The following is a 21572-nucleotide window of genomic DNA, read 5'->3' on the forward strand; positions in this document are numbered from 1 at the left end:
AGCTTCAAAGTTTTGGTCCCCATTCACTTGCATTGTGAGGACATACAGCTGAAATATTTCTTCTATACATACACATCTGGGATGGTTCACCCAAAAATGATAATTATCTCATCATTTACTCACCGGTATGTCGTCTAAAACTCGTATGCCTTTCTTTCTGCCGTGGAACATAAACATAGATATTTTAATGGGGATATGATGTCTGCTTGTCCATTCAATGCAAGTGGTGACCAAGGATAATTATCATTTTTGAGTGAATCCTTGGTGATCCTGAGTACAGAGAAAACTGATATTACCAATTAAAATATAATTCTAAATAAAACATGAAAAAAGCTAATTAATATGATGTCTATCTTTAAGATTAATATGTTATCCAAATATAAGAAAACGTAGTTAATGTACGGTAGGCCTAATGGTCCTGGATTGGTCATGAGGCAGCTTTTGCATACTGAATATATATATATATATATATATATATATATATATATATATATATATATGAGGTCATTTTAGCCAGCTCTTGTTTTTTTAGACGCAAATACATGTATATTAAGGAGAATGTGCCAAATGCACGTTATTTTGTGCGTTATTGTAATATTATTTCATTGAAAACCAAGGTTTCCTGTATTGACAGAGAGAAAATAAGGTTGAAATACCCGGATGTGCTGTTCTAATGCACCTCCCCCCTTCTCTCTTGCTCTGTCCCTCCCTTCCTCTCGTCTCCACCACCAACTCAACCCACTGCCTCTTCCCCCTCCGCTGCGGACCTGCTGGAGCCACTGCAGTGAATCCGTCATCCGTCGACTGAAAGACCGAGAAGACAAATCCGAGCGGTTCCGATCACCGACAGCGCAAGAGCGACCCGTTAAATTCGTGAGATTCTGCACAAGGCGAAGAAGAGCCGACCGACAGTATGGTAAGACCAGCGAACAGCTATAGTAAAAGCAGTGCAAATGTACATAATACGTTACATACTATGTATATGCCGCACTTCAGATCAACAGAGCGTTAAAAGCTATTTTTCTGGTGCCGTGACCTGCTCGAAATGTGCTCGCGGTGTCGTGATCAAAGCCGTTGTTGAAGGCTGTCAGTGTGGCCCACGTTCGGGAAGCCTCTTTACGCTAGGAAGGGAAACATGGACACAGAAAACACATTTGTTTTCCCTTTGATTCCAGTGTAATTTCTCTATTTGATCAATCAGTGATACAATGTGCGATATGAGCGTTGTAATGACCGCGGCAGGACAAGAGAAACATTGTATCGCGAGCTAGCTGCTGCTACCGCTCCTCATTGTAACGGCGATGATGGGCTCAATCGATACATGTGTAAAGCCTGATCGAGAGCTGGTTTGCGTGTTAAATAGATCTCTTGACAACATGAATCGACTGGTTGTTTCTCCTGAAACGATTGATATCGCTGGCCCACCATCAACTAAAGGGGGTGCTGTTTAAAAGGGGTCTCCAAAACAAGCATTGTTTACGAATAATGATTATGTGGCCCTACATGATCAATCAAGTGTAGTAGTCTTGTATCAGTTAATGTGTACTCAATCATGAGTTTGACACAAGTGACATAATACAGGAAGTCATATATATATATATATATATATATATATATATATATATATATATATATGCTTAAACAACTCTTATCTGTAACAGTATGTTAACCCTGATTGCACACGCACATCACCCAGATGTCTGTTTATGTGTGTGTTTGCATCTGGAAGACGTATTTCTTTATGTTGTTTGCTTATTTGCAACATGTCTATAAGTCATATGTCAATAAGTATGTCTCAAATGCCAATAAGACATTCAGCAGGTGTCTTTGAGATGTTTATTATTAGATTGTTTGTAAATCTGACCTTTATAAGATGTTTAGCAGATGTTAATTTGATTGTGATGCTTTCCAGATGAAAAGATCTAAAATGGACATCTCAGAGATGTTCGTGTGCTATCTGGGTTCTCAATAACATCTGATTAACATCTTAAAAAGATCAGATTTATAGTACAAACATACTAAATCATAAACGTCTCAAAGACATCTGCTGAATGTCTCATTGATATCTGAGAGGGAACGTCTTATTGCAGTATGGAGGACAAAACCTGCAAAAATAATATTAAATAAATACATAAATAAATGTAATAATAAGAAAATAAAGAAATAAATGTCTTGATTAAACAAATATAATTCGTTTTTAATGAAATTTATTACTGTAGACTTTTTTTCCTTTATTTATTATTTTCTCTTTTTATTTTAATTCTTTAAAAAAATTGTTATTCTTTCATTTTTTTTATTTATTATTATTTATTTCTGCATTTGTTTATTTTTATATTTATTTATTCCCACCTGTATTTATTTCCATATTTAAATATTCCCACATTTATTTATTTTTATATTTATTCTTACATTTCTGTTTCTTGTATGATAATGATGTGGGCGTGTCCTGCTCACCATTGTCTTATTATAGACTGAAGCGTGTGCTCGATTACTCATGACTTGTTTTGATGTGACGTTAGGTCATCGCCATATTGTGTAAACTAAAGCTATTTGTGGGGCTAAAAACACAAGAGCTTAAGTCAATCCAAGATTTATTAGTTATACTACAATCACAAAATAAATGTGGAGCTGTTTCTTCAACAAAACCACAAAATGAGCAAGTTTCATAAATTATATGATTTTCTTTTTTTCTGTGTATATAACTTCATATTTTGATGTCCGCAAATCCATAATATTGTTTTCTGTTGTTATGATTGTTCATTGTAAAAGATACAACCATGCTTCATCTCCCTGATCGTTTATGTATGTAAGTTCTGCAATAAAATAATAAATAAATAATCTATAGCTGACGCTTCACATAAATCTAGAGAGTTGCGCAACTTAGCGAATGAAGTCGATAACCGCGCATCAAATGACTGTGTTTCATTTAGAGTAGAGGTGCTTATTGATGGTTTATCGAATGTCGTAGCACATCCTGGATTGTTAAACTCTCTGGAAAACGTTTCCTGCATATTCTAAATCTGTTCGAGTCAGGGAGTGCTAAGGTGGGACGTCCATCTTATTTGCTTTCGATAAGTACTATAGTTCTCTTGGTCCGGACCAAAACATTTAATTATACGTTTAATCCTGGTTCGCTTGACATTCACACTGGGATTTTTAACACTGAACCTAACGATACAAAAGCAAAGGCATCAGGGAAATGTCACGACCTGATTGGACAGCTTTTATGACGTATATTTTGTGACGGAACTTGCCGATCATCAAAAACAATGCTGGCGAAATGCGCTCGTTGGATGTATGTATGGTGGTATTTTTACCTGCTGAGAATTAATGAAGCACCAATAAAATGTGCAAAGGAGTCAAAACAACGGCAGGAATTCCTCTGTTGCACACACAAACGAATATATGCTGCAAGGACAGCTGACGGGTGGTCCTGAAGCCAGTACCATACTGTAATGCTCAACATAGCTCCTATGATGAGAAAAACGAGGAATCCTTTAGGTCAGTATTAGGCAACTTCCTGTTTTTGGTGTTTTTAGACGTCTTTGGTCCATGTTGCGTTCATATATCAATCGAACCGCACCAGAGTTCTTTTGGAAGCGGACCGAGACCCACTATTCAGGCGGTCTCGGTCCACTTGTTTGGTGCGCAATAAGGTTCGGGTGGCAGCGTTCACACTTGTTCAAATGAACAGAGCAATCTCCCCAGAGTTCGTTTTAATCAAACCAAACCTGCCATGTGTGAACACACCCTTAGTCTTTCAAATGAGTCACTCATTTTTAGTTTAACCTGGTCCCCAAATACAGCTCTCTACACCAGCATATCTTTACTCATTTTAATTTCGTAGTAATTGACCATGTTTAGCCAGTGTTTAAGGACTCTGGGCACAAGCATTTCATCTGGACTGCTGAAATGAGCTATGTCCCCTCAATTAAGACAATATATATGAGTGATGTATCTGTCACATATTACTGAGTACTGTTTATTAAATGTGGATTATAGTTAAAGTCAGCATGAATTCAAAATTGTCACCATTTACTATTTAATGCACATTCCTGGTCTTGTTATGCATGACTCTGCATCTGAAACAACTTTATTTTTCGGATGACGCCTCCAGCCTCCAACCACCTTTTCCATTCTGCAATGTAACGGCCACTTTTCATGATCCAATCAATACCCAAACAAATGTAAAATGTCCCTTCCTGCTTTTTTCCACTTTGAATATCCTGTTTTACTCTGAAATATGCCAGATTACAGAAATAAAATGGGGTGTGAACATTTTTTCACGTTGACGTTGTTATGAAATATTCTCCATGGATGATATCTTATACATTACTACCCTAATTAGCATATTTTTGGTACTGTCTCCTTAGAATGAAACATTAATAACTTTGTAGAATGCTCTAGCATTCCCCTTTTGTAAAGTGCATCAGATAAAAACATCTGCTAAATTATGCAAATTAACACTACATCTGTTGACCCATGCCAGTAGGGGTATGAGTGTGATTTGCTAATGCATTTTCACCTGCGCTTAATTCCTTCCATTACCAGAGAGAATTACTACAAGCTCATTTGACTACAAGCTCATCAAACTAATTTGACACAATGCTTTTTGCATGCTAAATAGTTGTGAAGTACACCTATTGGGTGCAGGGATGCTGTTGGAAATGAAGTATCTGAACAGGTGCCAGTTGGCTCATTGATATCTTCCTATTAGATCAGACCATTGAGGAACTTCCTAATTGGATGTTAGACTGCTAGAGAAGGTAGTGACGTCATTAAGAGTAAATTGGCCAATTTAACATTCTGTTTCATTTTAACCAATTAACTATTTAAATGATTGCATTTTGTTTGTTTTGAGATGTTTTTCATGCCTAATGACTTGCTCACAGTTAAGACTCGATAACCAGTTGAAGTAATCCTAAACCCTCAATCCACTTTAAGTTCATTTGCTGTCTCTCTAACACTAACGTCAAAATAGCACAAGGCACTCAACCTGAGCTAACCTACTAGCTCTGGCAAAGCACTCTGTTTGAAGTGCACGGGAACGTCCTAACAAATTTGAGATTTAACGACATACTGATTTAATGTCCTACATTGTGTTTGATCCACTTCCACACCAAATGTGCAAACACACAAAGCACCTAAAATTTACTTCTTTAATAATTTAATTCACACAAAGAGGGTGCTTTAAAGATGAAGTATGTATATTTGGAGCAGAATTGCAAAAATGGCTGTATGTAAAATTATGCATGTAAACGATAAACATGTAACTATATATATATATTAGATTATACCGATCAGCCACAACATTAAAACCACCTGCCTACTATTGTGTAGGTCCCCCCCATGCCACCAAAGCAGTGCCAACCTATTCTACTGTCTGTCTTAGTAGCGTGTTTACTTGTGATGTTTGAAATTCGGCTATGCAAAAAAAAACAACAAGACACAAACAGTGCTTGCGTTAGATATACTGAAGAGACATTGACATTCAATGTCTATTCACAAATTTGGACATTTAATATATTTTGTTGCTTAGTACTCTCAAAGACATTATTGGTGAAGCAAAAACGTGTGTGTGAAAACACTTTGGTGTAATGTGACGTCACTTCATAGACTTCAATGTATTCTGCAGTGCTGACGCCAGTCATGTGATGACCCTTAACATGTATAAATATCACTCACTTGTGCATATTAATCATTTACATTTACATTTATGCATTTGGCAGACACTTCTATCCAAAGCGACTTACTGTGCCCTTACTACAGGGACAATCCTCCCGGAGCAACCTGGACCTGTGGGGATCGAATCAGCAACCTTCTGATTACCAATTATGTGCTTTAGCCCACTACGCCACCACTCCTAATAAATGCTCTTCACAATCACAAAAGTGACAGATTATTGTTTCAAAATGGCGAATTTCTCAGAGTTTGGATACCTGAAATGATTGTGTTTTCATGCATTTATTTATTTTGGGAATTTGATAATTTTCCACAGTACACCTGACAATCTTTCACGGCACACTAGTGTGATGCGGCACTGTGGTTTGGAAACACTGGAATAACTAATGAGGTATCATTTTAGAAGCGCTGCCCCCATTCCATTTTCTTTCTCTCCATCTTTCTGTCTTTATCTACCTCCCTCTCTATCTCCTCTATCATGGCATACTCTTCATTTCTTCTCCTGTTCTCTCCTGTCCTGGTCTCCTGCTAGTTGTGCATGTCCCAGTGCACTGAAATTGGGTGGTGGTAGCATGGCCTGATTTCTTCATTAGCTGAGTACAGCGTGTAATTCCTCTAATGTATAGTAAATAATGCCTGATGGTATATACTGTCACAGTACAAGTGTGTCATCCAATACAGATTCCACTATTCCATTCATATATATTTGTGTAGCCATCGGTGGGCAGGACTACTTTGTTATTTTCATGTGAGAACACTGAAGAAAAACATAATGGTGAAAATACAGAGCAGTACTTGCCCCAAACAAGTCAAGACGACGTTGCCATGCTATGTTGGCCAGTAGCCACCTTGCTGCAATCGACCACTAGTTTTAATGTTGTTGTCGTACTGCAAAAGTCTTCAATAAAGGATGTTGTCCTTTGGTCTCATTATGCTTGGTAATAAGAATAATTGATTGTGTGTATTTATGTGGTGTCAGTGTTTACATAATATTACAGACAGCAAAACATTTAGCAGCACAATATCCAGTTTCATTGGCTGTCTTTTCTCGGGGACTGGTGGCCTCCTCCATCGCCCTGTAAACGCACTCTTAAATCTGATTAGCTTCTTAGCTAAGACACTTTAAGTGCCATAGTGGTGACTCAGGACCCATGCAGCCTGTGACTTGTGACAGCTGTTTGTCATTAATTGAGAATACATGAAGACCCTGATTTACTAAATTGTAAAACATTCTGACTAGAGGATATGGTATAACTAAAATAAATTCTGCTTGGTTGAGGAATTTGATGAGCTTAAATAATTTTTATGGTAGGGCTGCCACGATTATGCAATTTTGCCTCATTACGATGCAAATAATTTCAATTTAATTATTTAATTTTCTTTTTTGTTAATGATAAAAAGAATGATTTTTTTTAAGACTTTGTAAACAAATATTGCACAAGGTAGGATGACACGATATACTAAAATCTAAATAGGTATAGTTTGTCATGACAAGTGTGTCTGAAAGTTTAAAATAGTTTTGAAAGGTTAAAGTTTAATACAAGACAATCCACAAGCTAGCTAGCTAGATATACAGAAAGAGAGAGATACTTAAAGCAGATCAAATGCCTCTTGTAGGATTGTTTGCATTTGAATATTTTGACTATTGGAGTTTGAATTAACGAGCATTCCATTGGCCTATTTGAACATTCCATCTATGGAATTTTTCTGATATTTGATCGTCCACTGTGCAAAAACTTAGAAAAGACACAACACAGTATTCCAGAACAGCCTAAAGGTCTGTACCAGCTTTGTTGTGTTTAACTTGAGTTAAGCCCCGGATGTACTTTGTTTTTATTCGTTCCAGATCAGCTTGTGAAAGGTCAACCGTGTTGCTTTTCGAAAGTATACTCTTCTGACCGCAAACGAATACGACCCAATACAGCTGCTTTGTGATTTTTAGTATAGTCAATGGCAGGCGCATATACGATGTGCACATACGAGGACCGCGTCCGCCTGTCAAGAAAGTCTGGGCTGCAGGTGGACTGTGCTGATGACGAAATTTGCATCATGCATACTGTGCATGACAGCCAAAGTATACGTTGGCCTTTAGTGTTAGTAATTTTGATCTTTGTTGAAGAATTTTGGAAAAACCTTAAACCAAGATTCTAAACCAAAATAAATAAAATATTTAAAGCATTTGAAGTCCACTTTCCATTCACACTGTTGATTTTTGGAACCAAGTCGAGTATTATTTTATTAATGTCTTTGATCATTGTGCCAGGTTTCGTGTATGAACGGCACATTTTTAAAATGCCAGTGTAAAGGGGTTAATGGAACGGAGGAGGTGAGAACTGGCTTGATAATATAAATAATATTCTAATTATAAACTTAACCAAAAAGACACACAGACACACACACAGGCGTCGGACAGCTGTCCGTAAATCTCTCTCTCTGTCGCACTGCTGTCTTCGGTCAGCCTTTATCCCTCTCGAGGGCTAATTAGCCTGATTAGGGGCCGGGTGTGTGGAATCATGACCCTGCCCCGCCCTCCACCCTGCCACATTCCTCCCTCGTTCTCTCAGGCCGGGGAGCCCCTGGCATGACGTACATCCCCCCTCTTTCCCTGGGGAGGGGCGTGCCTTCTGCCCCATCTGCCGGCAGGTCATCCCATCTACATGGATGAGGGAGGGGACATGGGGAGGAAAAAAAAAAAGTGTGGCACCTACATGCCATAATTGCGATAGTGCCAAATAAAAAAAAAGCATTAAAAAAATTAGAGGAAAAAAAACACTTACTCGCCTGTTCTCCGTTACGCCGTAGCTTGCTCCTCGGCCACTCCTCCACCCGACGACAGCCACGTTTTCCCGGGAGGATCGGAGGCAGTCCTCCGGCCCCTGGTGGACGGAATGCAGTGCCACGTTCTGGTGGATGGAAGGGGTTTCCCCCGCTCCAGGCGGTCGGCCTGGAGCCCCTCCCCGCTCGCATTTCAGTGGCTGGTAGGGGTCTCCTCCGCCCCTGGCAGCGACCCTGACCACTCTAGGTGATCGGTTAGGAGCCCCTCCCCCGCTCGTGGTTGGTGGTCTCAGACCCCGCCGTGTTTCAGCAGCTGGTAGGGGACGACTCCGCCCCGGGCAGCGGCCCTGACCACTCCAGTTGATCGGTTAGGAGACCGTCCTCCCCTCGCGGTCGGCGGCCATACCTCCGCTCTCAGGCAGCCGGGCTCCTCTGTCCCCTGGTGAATGGCCACGGCTGCTCCTTGGGGTGGATGGTAGTGGAGAGGACTCTACTACGGTTCCTGGGTTTTGGCACCAATGTAAAGGGGATAATGGAAAGGAGGAGGTGAGAACCGGCTTGATAATATAAATAATATTTTAATTATAAACTTAACCAAAAAGACACACAGGTGTCGGACAGCTGTCCATAAATCTCGCCGTTTTATCGAGGGCTAATTAGCCTGGTTAGGGGCCGGGTGTGCGGAATCACGATCCGTTCCCGCCCTCCACCCTGCCACAGCCATGTAGTAGATCTTCAACTTATAAAAACATTTCTCAAGTCACCTGCATTCTGTCCCATTGATTTCACTGTGTCTTTTTTTTTTAGAACTGCCCCTAATTTTACCTTCCAAAAGACATGTCAGCAAACCGAATGTGCAAATTCATTCACAGACAGAGCGTTTCTGGCTTAAAAACACGGGCTGTTCCCCTGACTCTAATATTCTACATCTCTAATAAGCTCACGCTCTGTCTCTAATTTATGTATTGATTATTCAACAGATAGTTCCAGTCCTCTAAATCGATTGGCAAAGAGTCTTTACAAGAGTGCCGTCTTATTTTGAAAATAAGAATATTATTAGCCTATACAATTTTGTACATTTTTGTCCTTATTTAATCACCTGAGGCGATGATATACGTTTAACTTGTGGGGATTGGATTTGAAATCTGATTTTTACCAGTGATGTGTATTCTCATGTTGATTTGGGCTTTTTCTTCTTTCTTTCTACAGGGAAACGAGGCGAGTTATCCCTTGGAAATGTGCTCACACTGTAAGTATATGGGCAGTTGTTCCATATTACCTCTTTTGATTTTGTTTCATTAATTTCACCAATGGGATTTTAACATCTGTTAGGCAAGTCAAACTAAGTAAGGACTAGTCGAGGTCAAGGCCTATTTGGAGATTTAGAAAATACCTTTCCGTGTCTGGGTTCATTCAGAATAGCTTGCGTTCCTGTTCCTTTGAACACTTGTATCGGCTGCTCCAGGATCAGCTGGAGAATGGAGTCATGAGGGAAAGGGCTTCCCCTGGATCAGTGGGGCTCTCTGAGTTTGGAGGGGGGCCAGCGCTAGTGCACTCAGGCTAGACATGGTGGCGTAGGGGTGTTGCTGTGGAAATTAGGTCTATATATTACTCCAGCTGGTAAAGGTCAGTGTTAGGGCTGCTGAAAGTGTATTTTTAGAGTTGGTGGTAAGGAACATGAGGTGATAGTCCCATTTTCATGTGGATTTTCTTATTTCTTTTGGACATTTGTAATTACTGACAAACACGTTTAGGGGTACTTTTATTTTTGGACCTTGTGTGTGTGTATTTATATGCTTATTTGAGAGGCTTTTAGTACTCCCAGTTGGTCAAGGAGGGTGATTTATCATATGTAATGGCTTCTTTTGTGTTCTTTTCTGTGTGTAGAAGAACGTAGCCCATCTCTCATTTGTAAGTTAAAGGATTCGTTTATTTTGTGATCTTTTACTCATTTACCCTCGTGTCGTTCTGTATCATTTTCTTTCTTCTGAGAAACACAAAAGCTGTTAGGCAGAACGTCAGAGCTGTTCTTTTCAATACAAGTAAAGTGGATGGTGATTGGTTAATAGGAATGCACCGCTCCAATACCTGGATTGGTATCGGCTCCGATACTGCCGCTTTTAGACTGATCGGGTATCGGTCCGATGAGCCCAATCCATATCCGATACCGTGTGTTAAGTCACGTTCATTACTGTCAAGCTCCAAAAATTACAGAAAAGAACCAGAAAGACACTATTAAAGTAGTCCATTTGACTCGTGTATTTAATTCGAAGCCACTTGAAGACATGCAGTAGCTTTCTGAATCACAAAAGGCTGTTTTCAATAGGTAAAGATATAGTATGCAGCATATGCAGCACGTTAGTGAGGGACGCAGTTCTGTTGACACCCATACATAGCACATTATTACAATATTTAAATACAAACTTTACATATAAAAGAGTACTCCCAATTAGTATCACAGAGTGAAGTATAGATATTCTTAACTGATTTGGGAAAACAACACTGTTGAGATTTCAGGTATCAGATTGGAAGAGAAAAAGGGGTATCGGTGCATCCCTATTTGGTAATGATTAATGATCTGGATTGCTAACACAAAGGTTGCAGGTACAACCCCAGAGAGGAATGATTCGTAAACCGTTCCTGAAGATGTGTTTCTCCTAGAAGCAACATCTTATTTTTCTCAGGAGGCTAGAGAAAGTAATTGCAGAGAACTGTAACAGGCTGATAATAAGTGTGCTGGTGTGAAACTGAGCCACCTGTTGGTCAGATGGGCACTTAGCAACCACAATTACACCATAATGCCTCCCCAATTAGCATCTGTGTTAAACACTTTTCTGATATCATAAAAAACAACAACAACATTCAACAGTGTGCACATCAGACCAGAGAAATCTAGCAAACACAAACTGAACACTTACTATTAGGCAGGTGGTTTTAATGTTGTGGCTGAGCGGTGTATAATTGGGAGAGTTAACCCAAAAATGTTAATTCTGTTGTCATTTACTCGCCCTCATGATGTGCCGTCCAACCCCGTATGACCATAGTGCTTCCAGACTTACCACTCTCCATCCAGCTTCACCTGGCTTTGTCATCTCAGCCAAGACAGACGCACAACGCTGTAAAACCTGGTTTAATTACACAAATTGATACACATCAGTATCAGGGTGTACCCCAAGCATATTTATAGATATGAAGAGTAAGTGGTTTGGTCATCTGCTTTAGTGTAGTCTGGGAAGTGGCCAGGAGCTTGATCTAGCACAGCAGATATCAGGCTACTACTTTTTACCACTCGTATGATGATTCAGATGTACTACAGCAAACCATTGCATGTCTTCACCCATGCTTGAACTGCCCAAATTTGCACTCACGTTTATGTTAATAACTTTTGAACCGTGTGTCCTAGAGACTATTTTCTCAAGATGATTCGAATGCACCCTAGTACGTCATTTTCTGCCATTTTAAATTATCTGAAAAACATACTTTTTCAAACTCTTCCTAGGCTGTTTGTCCGATTTGGACGAAAATTGGCCTGCATCATCTAGAGGCACTCACAGCAATAAGTTGTTCATAGAAGTTTGATAAACTATACCGTTTTCGAATGGCGCTTCAACGAATTCAATGAAGAATGTTGAACTTGAGGCTGTATCTCCGTAATGCTTTGTGGGATTGGGACGAAACTTGGTATGTTTCATCACCATTAGGCCCTTTGCCTGTCACTACTACCAGAAACTTTACACAACCAAGAGAGCTGAAATCAGCTGGAAAAGCAGCTTGACTCAGTGTGCACTTTTATTGCCTCTTCAGCTTTCTTCACACCAAAACTGCATCTTGTTTCATGTTGGAAAATAATAAACATGCTCACTCCATTCTTTTAAAAAAATATATATATATATTTCTCAGTGGTATATAGGACATTGTCATGCAGATTTTGCATTCAGCATGGCTTAAAAAACATCGCCTTTGGAAATGAATGAGGTTTTCATAGATAAATATGAGTGGAGGAGACATGAAAATATGGCATCGTAACACTCTTGGTAAAGTAAGAAGCAGATTTTATTATCGTCTCTTATAAACAACACACAGCAACAAGCATACTGTACATCCTGTGGCTGTGTGATAGTTTATAAGCCCATATCACTACATTTGACATTTATGCATTTTGCAGACGCTTTTTTATTCAAAGCGACTTACAGTGCTCTTATTACAGGGACAAGTATACATCAACGACAACAGGTGGAAAATTACTAATAGCCTAAAGATTTAGAGCTAAAGACAGTTATAAATGTATATATATATAATAATCAGAATATTAAAGCCTAATAAATTCCTAATGTGTTCCCAAAATAATGCTGCTTAATGTGTGTTTTGGTAATACAGTTAATGCTGCCTAAAGAAAAGAAAATGGAACAACATTTTAAGTTCAAGGTGTCTTGTATTATTTTATGATTTTCACTTTCTTCTTTGTTTCTTTAATACAAAGAAATACATTATTGAACCTGTAGAGGGTTCACTTCAAGCGCAAACTGATGGCCATCAATCTGACTGAAATGGACAGAAATAACATAATGTGAACAGAGATCCGCGGGGGGTTGAGGAAATGAATCTGGGTGTGGTCCAAGCAATCGAAGTGTGAAAGCACCGTTAGCGACAACAATGTGCCACTAATCCTCGCCCATTTTAGGATTCATACAATGTGTTTGTATGGATTAAATTTAAATTAAATGTTTTCAGTTGAACTTTTATCAAAAAATGGTGTGGTTTTGTTTTTACAAATTTGCAATTATGTGATTTCGGGGACATTTTTAGAATGTAATGCTAAATGTTTGGGCATGGAAATTCATTGGTTGAAAAGATTGGGAACCCTGCCCGTAAGCTGCCATGGATCGGACTTGTTGGTCCAGTGCATCCCACAGATCGTATTGAGATCTGGGGAATTTGAAGGCCAGGGCAAAACCTTGAACTCTTCATCATGTTCCTTAAACCATTCCCAAACAATGTGTGCAATGTGGCAAGGTGCATTACCCTGCTGAAAGCGGGTAAAGAGGCCACTCCATCAGGCAATACCATTGCCATGAAGGTGTGTACCTGGTCTGTCAATGAATCAATGATGTTTCGGAAGGTGGCATGTTTCAAATTGATGTTCACATGTATGGCCGGACCCAGAGTTTCCCAGCAGAACATCTGCATGTTGTTTTCCCACAGTGCATCCTTGAGCCATCACTTCCCCAGGTTAATGGCACACACATACACGGCCATCCACGTGATGTTAAGAAAACAGGACAAGGCGACCTTCCACTGCTCCAAGGTCCAGTTTCGACACTCGCGTTCCCATCTGGCCATAAAAATGTGGTCCTTGTCAAAGTCATACAAGTCTTTACTCCTGCTCATTTCTCCTGCATTCATCACATTGACTACGAGAACTGATTGTTCACATAGCATTATCTACGTAGACCTTGACGTGTGCCCTTGAATCTGTCAGATAGACAGAAGAAAAGTTTGCAGAACTTCACAATCGTTTTTGCAGTGAAAAATGTTAGCGGTGTCTTACAGGCCCAATTAATTATGTATGATTCTGAACTATGAACTGAAACAAAGTCCGGCGATATTAACATTTTAAAATCCTCCATGAATTCTGTGTTCATTGTATTCTGTGGCTTAAATACAGTGAAATGAATTTAGACCATCAGATTGTACACCGCAATGAGAAACTGCACTTTATCTCTGTATTTAAAAGCACATTGAGATTTAAAGTATTTGAATTGGCGTCTATTACCTGTAGTTACAAACTACAGATCTTGTTTTTTATGGATTTATACTAAATATTAAATGAAAAAACTCTTGTGGCGGTTTTGTGTTGACAAACTTGTGTAGGACCCCCTTCCCACAAAGATGCCTCCTACGCACTACACAAATTTCAGAGACGTCGGATCGTGGTACAGTTCATATTACACAACTGTCTGTTGTTTCATGGAAGTCGTAGCGTTTTCAAATTACTCGAGGAATCGGCGACAGGGGTGAACACATTACAAAACATTTCACTATTGATGAATCCCGACGACTCTGCCTGGACTCCAAATTACGTTTCACAACAGAGTACATGCGAGAAATGATACGAGATACGAAAACAAATGCATGATCATATGTTATGCATTTCAGAATATGATGTGTATGTTTTTAATCACCTCAAGGCGTCATATATTTTATTGGTTACAATATGAAAAAGTACCTCCTACTGAAAAATCTATCTGTTTAGCTGACAGTCCAAGAGAATTGGCAATTTTCCTCCAACTCTTCTCTTTCTCCACCCGGTTGTGGTACAGTTCAGAGGAAACATCAAAGATCATATCGCAGTCATGCTAGTTGATGTTCTGTTGCAGGTACACCAGGACTCCTCCCACGGAAATTTCCCACCCCGTTTCTTGCTCTCTCATTGGCTGTAGGTCAACACTGCAGTTATATTCAGTCAAAACATATTTCACATTGCACGATTTGGAATCGCAGATATTTAACATGCTAGATATCGTGCTGACTTTGGCGATGTGTCGGCTTCTCTCAAATCGCGTCTTTGATAGTTCATACATTAGGTTCTTCGCTCTCGGGAGCGAGCTCCGATTTGCCCACGATTTCAGGCTTTTGTCGAGATCTCCACAAAACTGTCGGCATAAATGACATTCTGTTTTTAATATTCAATACTTCCAATTGTGTTTTAATAATTGCACTTGGCCATTTCAATCGTAATTTAATAAATTTTGCAACTCTAACCACTGTCAGCCTGCTGATTACTGGAGTTGTGTACCACGTGGCTGTGTGAATGAGATTAGATAATTTAGCAGTGCCTATTCCGCTACTCTCCGCTGTAGTTTAACAGCAGCTCCTCTGAACGATGACCATGTCTGCCAGGCAGGGCAAACTGGGTAAGGTTCTGGCTTTCTGATGGGACTCAAATGGGGATACAAGTGTGTGTGTGTGTGTGTGTGTGTGTGTGTGTGTGTGTGTGTGTGTGTGTGTGTGTGTGTGTGTGTGAGAGAGAGCCCTGAATGTGGAGTATCGCTTATGCCTCCTGCGTGCATGTGTGTATGCGTGTGTGTGCACGAGTCAAGACTGATGCAGTCCAGGTGATCACAGTAGATCAGTGTTTTAGCAGTGATGGTAGTAGCTTTAATTGAAACAAACATATGAGAAAAGGATGCACAATTTGATATAAAGTGTCTCTATAGAAATAACATTCTGACTTCTCCCTCTGTTCTCCCCGTCCACCTCTCTCTCCCTCTCTCCATTTCAGTTGACGCTGATGAGATTAAAAGACTTGGAAAGCGGTTTAAGAAACTCGACCTGGATAACTCGGGTTCTCTCAGCGTGGAGGAGTTTATGTCTCTGCCCGAGTTACAGCAGAACCCGCTGGTGCAGCGAGTCATCGATATATTTGACACAGATGGCAATGGAGAAGTAGACTTCAAAGGTCTCTAAATCATTGTTCATTGTTTCTATAAATCTATGCATTAGGCACTACTGCAGTATATTTTTGTTAAGGGTTGGGTTGTATGGCCATATCTCATGGTTATTTTTGAGGGAAAAATATTTTACATATTACATTACAATATAGTGTATAGTTTTGATAATCCAGTAAATTGAAAGTTTTATAGAAGGTGCTTCATCTCATTTGATTGTTCCTGATGCAAACCAGCAGCTGCTTTATATTATATAATTTTGTATAGTAATAAACTGATTGTCTGAGCCATGTTTGAAGACGTTGTAAAATAACAAAATTTCTCTCATCCTACCCTGGTTCTTGTTTGCCTAAAGATGAGGCTGCCTGCCTGCACGCACCCCAACCCCCTCCACCAACGGGGGAACAATTCTGCACAAAGGCCCCATTTACACCTTGCATTAAGATGTGTTTTCAGTGATCTGATAGCTATTGGATAGCTCTTCATCAGATTAAATGACAGGTGTAAAGGCACCCAAGATGCATTGTGATCGTATGACTGAAAGGGATGGATTCTGACCACATTCAAAGAAGGTGTAAATGCAAATGCATTTTCGTTATTTACATACAACTATGTAAGTAAATAATGATGTGATGAGAATACACTGGCTTTAGTTATCCGTTGTTTAAGAGCTGTGTTGCGATTTCTTGCCTTTTTTATTGTTTAGTCTGCCATTGTGATCTGTAGAACACAACAGACACTGCTGTCGTGCTGTCTTGTCACCCAAACAATGAACAATATCCCATTAATTATTCCATTGGAAAATGCTTGCATGTCTCTACTGTTGGCTCTCGCAACACCCACATGAAACCAGGCTTCACTCGATCGTTTCAGATGAGAAGCATATTTAGCACTTACAAAGCGCCAAATACGAGATGAATATCATTAAATTTGCTCCTTGACACGAAATTGATCTTTGGTGGCCGCCAAAACATTTTCAGTGATGCAAAAACCCAGACTGAAATGATGGAAAGCATTTGCATTAACCCTCAATGTTTTGAAAATGTCTAATAGACTATAATATGTAGGTAGCATATTCCATTTGAATGGGCAACAATATTAGGATCTCTATCAGATCACTGTGGAGACTTATTTGTCTGCAAGGTGTAAATTCAGTCAAGCTAAATGATATCCAGATACTATCTGGCTATGAAATGTATGTTAATGTAAGGTGTAAATATGACCATAGATTTATATATAATGGTGCATTTTCTGACCCAGGTTTCAGTTTAAATTGGTAAAATAAGAAGTTCAGTGTTCTGTTGTCAAAGCTCACACTATGCTTCTCCAAAACTCTGTGGTTATGCCATCCTAGTTTCAGGAGTGCACTGTGTACTTCAGGTGCGTTCAAATGCGTCATCATAAATCTGATCTAGAAAAGTGTGGAAATGGTTACACAGTTGTCTCTCTTTTTTTTTTTTCAGAGTTCATTGAGGGCGTCTCTCAGTTCAGCGTCAAGGGCGACAAGGAAATGAAGCTCCGCTGTGAGTCTCTTCCAGTCTTCAAAACTTTTCTCCTGTTAAAGGGGTAGTTCCCCCAAAATTGAAAATCCTGCATCATTTATTCACCCTCATGCTGTTACGAACTTAGACATTCTTAGCCTTGGTTTTTTTCTCCCCATTTTCTCCCTATTTGGAATGCCCAATTCCCACTACTTAATAGGTCCTCATGGTGGCGTGGTTACTCACCTCAATCCGGGTGGTGGAGGACAAGTCTCAGTTGCCTCCACTTCTCAGACCGTCAATCCGCGCATCTTATAACGTGGCTCGTTGTGCATGACACCGCGGAGACTCGCAGCATGTGGAGGCTCATGCTACTCTCCGCAATCCACGCACAACTTACCGCGCACCCCATTGAGCGCGAGAACTCCTAATCGCGACAACGAGGAGGAGGTTACCCCATGTGACTCTACTCTCCCTAGCCTGTCCCTAACCGGGCCAATTTGGTTGCTTAGGAAACCTGGCTGGAGTCACTCAGCATGCTCTGGATTCGAACTCGCGACTCCAGGGGTGGTAGACAGCGTCAATACTCGCTGAGCTACCTAGGCCCCCTCACTTAGCCTTATTCTTATTGTTAGCCTCCATCACATTCCTTTGCCTGGTTCTTAACTAACCCCTTTAATAATGGTGATTCCATGAGAGGGATAACAACTGTTCTAGGACTTTGATTTAATAGTGCCCTGGAGCAAAGTTTTAAGTCATGTTTCGTTATTTATTTAATTCTTGTTTGTGCAGTTGCATTTAGGATTTATGACATGGATAAGGATGGCTACATATCCAATGGCGAGCTGTTCCAGGTGCTGAAGATGATGGTAGGAAATAACCTGAAAGACACTCAGCTGCAGCAGATTGTCGACAAAACCATCATCAATGCAGACAAGGACGGAGATGGGAGGATATCATTTGAGGAGTTCTGCGCTGTGAGTCAATGATGCATCTTTTCATTCTTCTTGCAGATTTGATGTAGGGATGCACCAAAATTATTTTTGGCTTTCGGACAAAAAATCTTGAATGAAGATGTTAAAGGAATATTTTAACAAAAAATTACACTTTCCAATCAATTACTCAACCTCATGTCATTCCGACCCTGTATCATCCGTGAAACACAAAATGAGATGCTAGGCAGAAAGGATGAGCTGCTCTTTTCCCTTCAACAAAGGTGGATGGTGATTTATACTGTTAAGCTTCAAAAGAGGACAAAAATGTACCATAAATATTTTTTTTAAACCATTTAAAAATCAAAGCACCCCGAAAAGGCTATTTAACCTCAGTAGTGTAATACATGAGGATACTAGCGTCCCTTTCTCACAAAAATCTGAACCTGCCCGAGCAGAGCACATGTAATGTTTTACATGATTCATTGTTCTTGAAACCACACGGTTAACCGAATGTTAAAAATGGTGTCTGTGCAAATCCCTAATTAGTACACTGTTTTGCAGCTGTCCCCTTCAATGCACTGACATGTTTCCCTGTTCACTTGTCCGTTTATTCCACAGGTGGTTGGCGGCTTAGATATTCACAAAAAGATGGTGGTGGACGTGTGAAGAGACAGACAGGCCCTTCAGTGAACACCCTCTTTTTCACTTCTCCATTTTCTGAGAATCAGCTCCAGATGTTCCGCTAACATGCTGTCTCTCTCTCTCTCTCTGTCGCTCTCTCTCTCTCTCTCTCTCTCTCAATGGAAGTATTTCTCTGAATGATGCCTCTGTACCCGTCTGTACTCCCTGAGCCTTGTGACGCCAGCCATCCTAAGTGTTAGAGAGCATGAGATTGTTCTGTCCAAATTCTCGGGTATTTAAGGACAGTTGGAGAGACTACCGAGCGATTCAGTTTGACGGAGAAGGAAAAAAGGAGGGTGTGTCTGTGCGTGTGTGTGCGCGTGCGTTATTTTGTGTGTGCGTTTGTATGCACATGTTGGTTCTTTTTTTGCTTTTTGGGGGTTGTGTTTTATTTATTTTGGTCCTGTCTTTTTTTTTTTATGCTTTAAGTCTCAAGTATATGTGAGTGAGCGAGAGATATGACTCGAGACTTGATTTCAGTGCAACACGCTTCAAGCATGAAGTGCCAATGAAAACATATGTGGGATTTAACAATAGCTGAATATTTAAATCGCTATCTAATGTTCATGTTATCGGGCAATTGAAAAGATACATTAACATAAGGTTATTAACAGGCTTATTGCTTTTTTCCCCTCCTGTTTTAGGCAACAACAACAAAGATAATTTTGGTTTGCTTTGATCTAATTGCTTCTGAGAAAATGCAAATTTGATTCACATTTTCTACCAAGAATGTGTGTATGTATGTAGAAGTGTGCTGTGTTTATATTGTCAGGGAGTTCATCTACAGTCTTGCTTTCTGATATACATTAGGCTAGGAACAAAGCAAATATATTTGAAGTTGTGCATATATGTGGTTTACTATTAAGACACAAATGTAGAGTTCTGGCAAACTTTTAAAACCCTTCATTTTTGCCAAGAGTTTGCTGCCGGTTCATCACTATCGGTGAAGAGCTGCAAACCTCTGGCAAACATTTGCAGCAAATCGCAAGTTCGTTTGCATGTTAAATTAATTATTTGCTGCAATTTTGCCTGAACTCTAGATTTGTTGTTAGGGAGGTGTTTTATTGCTGGGGGGGTCAAATCACACCTCATGTAACTAACTGTAGGATGGAACAGTGCCATCAGTTAATTTCTGAACTTTTTTATGTGTTTTCTGAATTTAAAGCAAAACAAAGTAATATTGATTTACCTCTCAACATTATAGTTACATATTCTCCAACTTGACTGCAGGCAGCATTGTAAAGATCTTCGTAGCTCATGTTTGTATATTAGGGTTCAATGGACGGATCGTGTGTCATGTGAGTTCGGGTTTTTTCTAAGCTGTAATTGAGTCCGTTCGCAGCATGTCATCGAAAAGCTATCGTGAGTAGACAAAACCAGTTCTGACTGACCTTCAGGAATATCCGCACATCAAGTTTCTCTCTTTTTCTCCATTTCAGTTAAAACGCAGACATGTGTGATTCGATTGTTTTAACAAAAAGAGTACAAATTAAACGATGAGAATACGGATTAATGAACTCGCAGCATCTTTCTGCTCCGCTATTTTTGCTTCAAATGTGGTTTTCCCGCGCAAACCGGCGTCGCGCGCCTGCCATTGCACGGTGATGGCTCTTTAATGTCTTACCCAAAGACCCATGTTTTCTTTGTGATGCGCTTGCATGATACGATGTCTTTATTTGCTTTCTGTTGTGCATGTAGATCTGATTTTATGGGGGAAAAGATTCTCTTGTTTACATAAAAATCGTACTATTGAGATATTATAATCTGAACGACAGTTACATATAAATATATGGACGTTGCCAAACTTTTGGTAAATGTTTAAATATGGAAGTGATTTTAAAGTGAGTTTCTTCACTACATTTATCCATAATAATTATTATTATTATTGTTCTGAAAAGCAATGTGTTATTCTGGATCGGTTTCACTCCCAGCGAAACTTCATTTTCCCCTTCCTTTTAAACAGGTTCTGTTAAAAAGTAGGGGTTGTGTTTATTATTATGATTATTTTTTCCTTCTTTCCGTTCATGATTGGGTTGAATTGTTTTGTACAGAATATGTGTTATAGTGCTCCTATATTTTGGTTTTGTATTTCTTTAGCTGGGGGTCAGACAGCCATCTGTTTAACTTTGGCATGGCCTGGGCAGGATAGTGAGATTGGTTTTGGACAAAGGAAAAATTTCAAGTGAATGAAAACTTTTCGCTTTTCGGTTTAACGTTTTGTTTCTTCATTTCTCTGCATGCTGCGTCATATGCTGTGGGAACCATTGAAATGTCTTTAATGAAAATGAGAAATAAAATATTTGAGACTTGTAAAACTGTATCTGTGTGATAATTAGATGTTCACTGTTCTTGAACCACAATCATAGTCAAGTAGGCAATATTTATAATCATATAGCACATGTCTTAGGATATTGGATAAAATATTAAACTGGCAATGTTTCTGGCAATCACATCAGTTCTTTTCATTTATCACAATATCAGAAGTGTATATAGGGGTGGATTTTTAAATAATTTCACTAGTGGATGTTGCTAAAGTATGCACAAGTTATAAAACGAAAACTGGCAATTTA

The 21572-nt window shown here is 39.6% G+C and overlaps 1 protein-coding gene across 1 annotated transcript; it reads left to right on the top strand.

Moving 5' to 3' along the window:
• The first annotated feature begins 697 nt into the window (after window positions 1-697).
• Window positions 698-21320, top strand: LOC127651880 (calcineurin subunit B type 1-like). Its single transcript, XM_052137920.1, has 6 exons — window positions 698-916; window positions 9667-9706; window positions 15740-15916; window positions 17369-17428; window positions 18179-18363; window positions 18940-21320. The coding sequence occupies exons 1-6, from the start codon at window positions 914-916 to the stop codon at window positions 18985-18987; spliced, it is 513 nt and encodes a 170-aa protein (XP_051993880.1). The 5' UTR covers window positions 698-913; the 3' UTR covers window positions 18988-21320.
• The last annotated feature ends 252 nt before the right edge of the window (window positions 21321-21572 follow it).

This window comes from Xyrauchen texanus, chromosome 11, assembly GCF_025860055.1.
Source record: "Xyrauchen texanus isolate HMW12.3.18 chromosome 11, RBS_HiC_50CHRs, whole genome shotgun sequence".
In the NCBI taxonomy this organism is placed as follows: domain Eukaryota; kingdom Metazoa; phylum Chordata; class Actinopteri; order Cypriniformes; family Catostomidae; genus Xyrauchen; species Xyrauchen texanus.

Coding starts and splice junctions, on each gene's coding strand:
- LOC127651880 (XM_052137920.1), top strand. Junction 15,917..17,368: donor TGGAGAAGTAGACTTCAAAG/GTCTCTAAATCA, acceptor TTTTTTTTTCAG/AGTTCATTGAGGGCGTCTCT. Junction 17,429..18,178: donor CAAGGAAATGAAGCTCCGCT/GTGAGTCTCTTC, acceptor TTGTTTGTGCAG/TTGCATTTAGGATTTATGAC.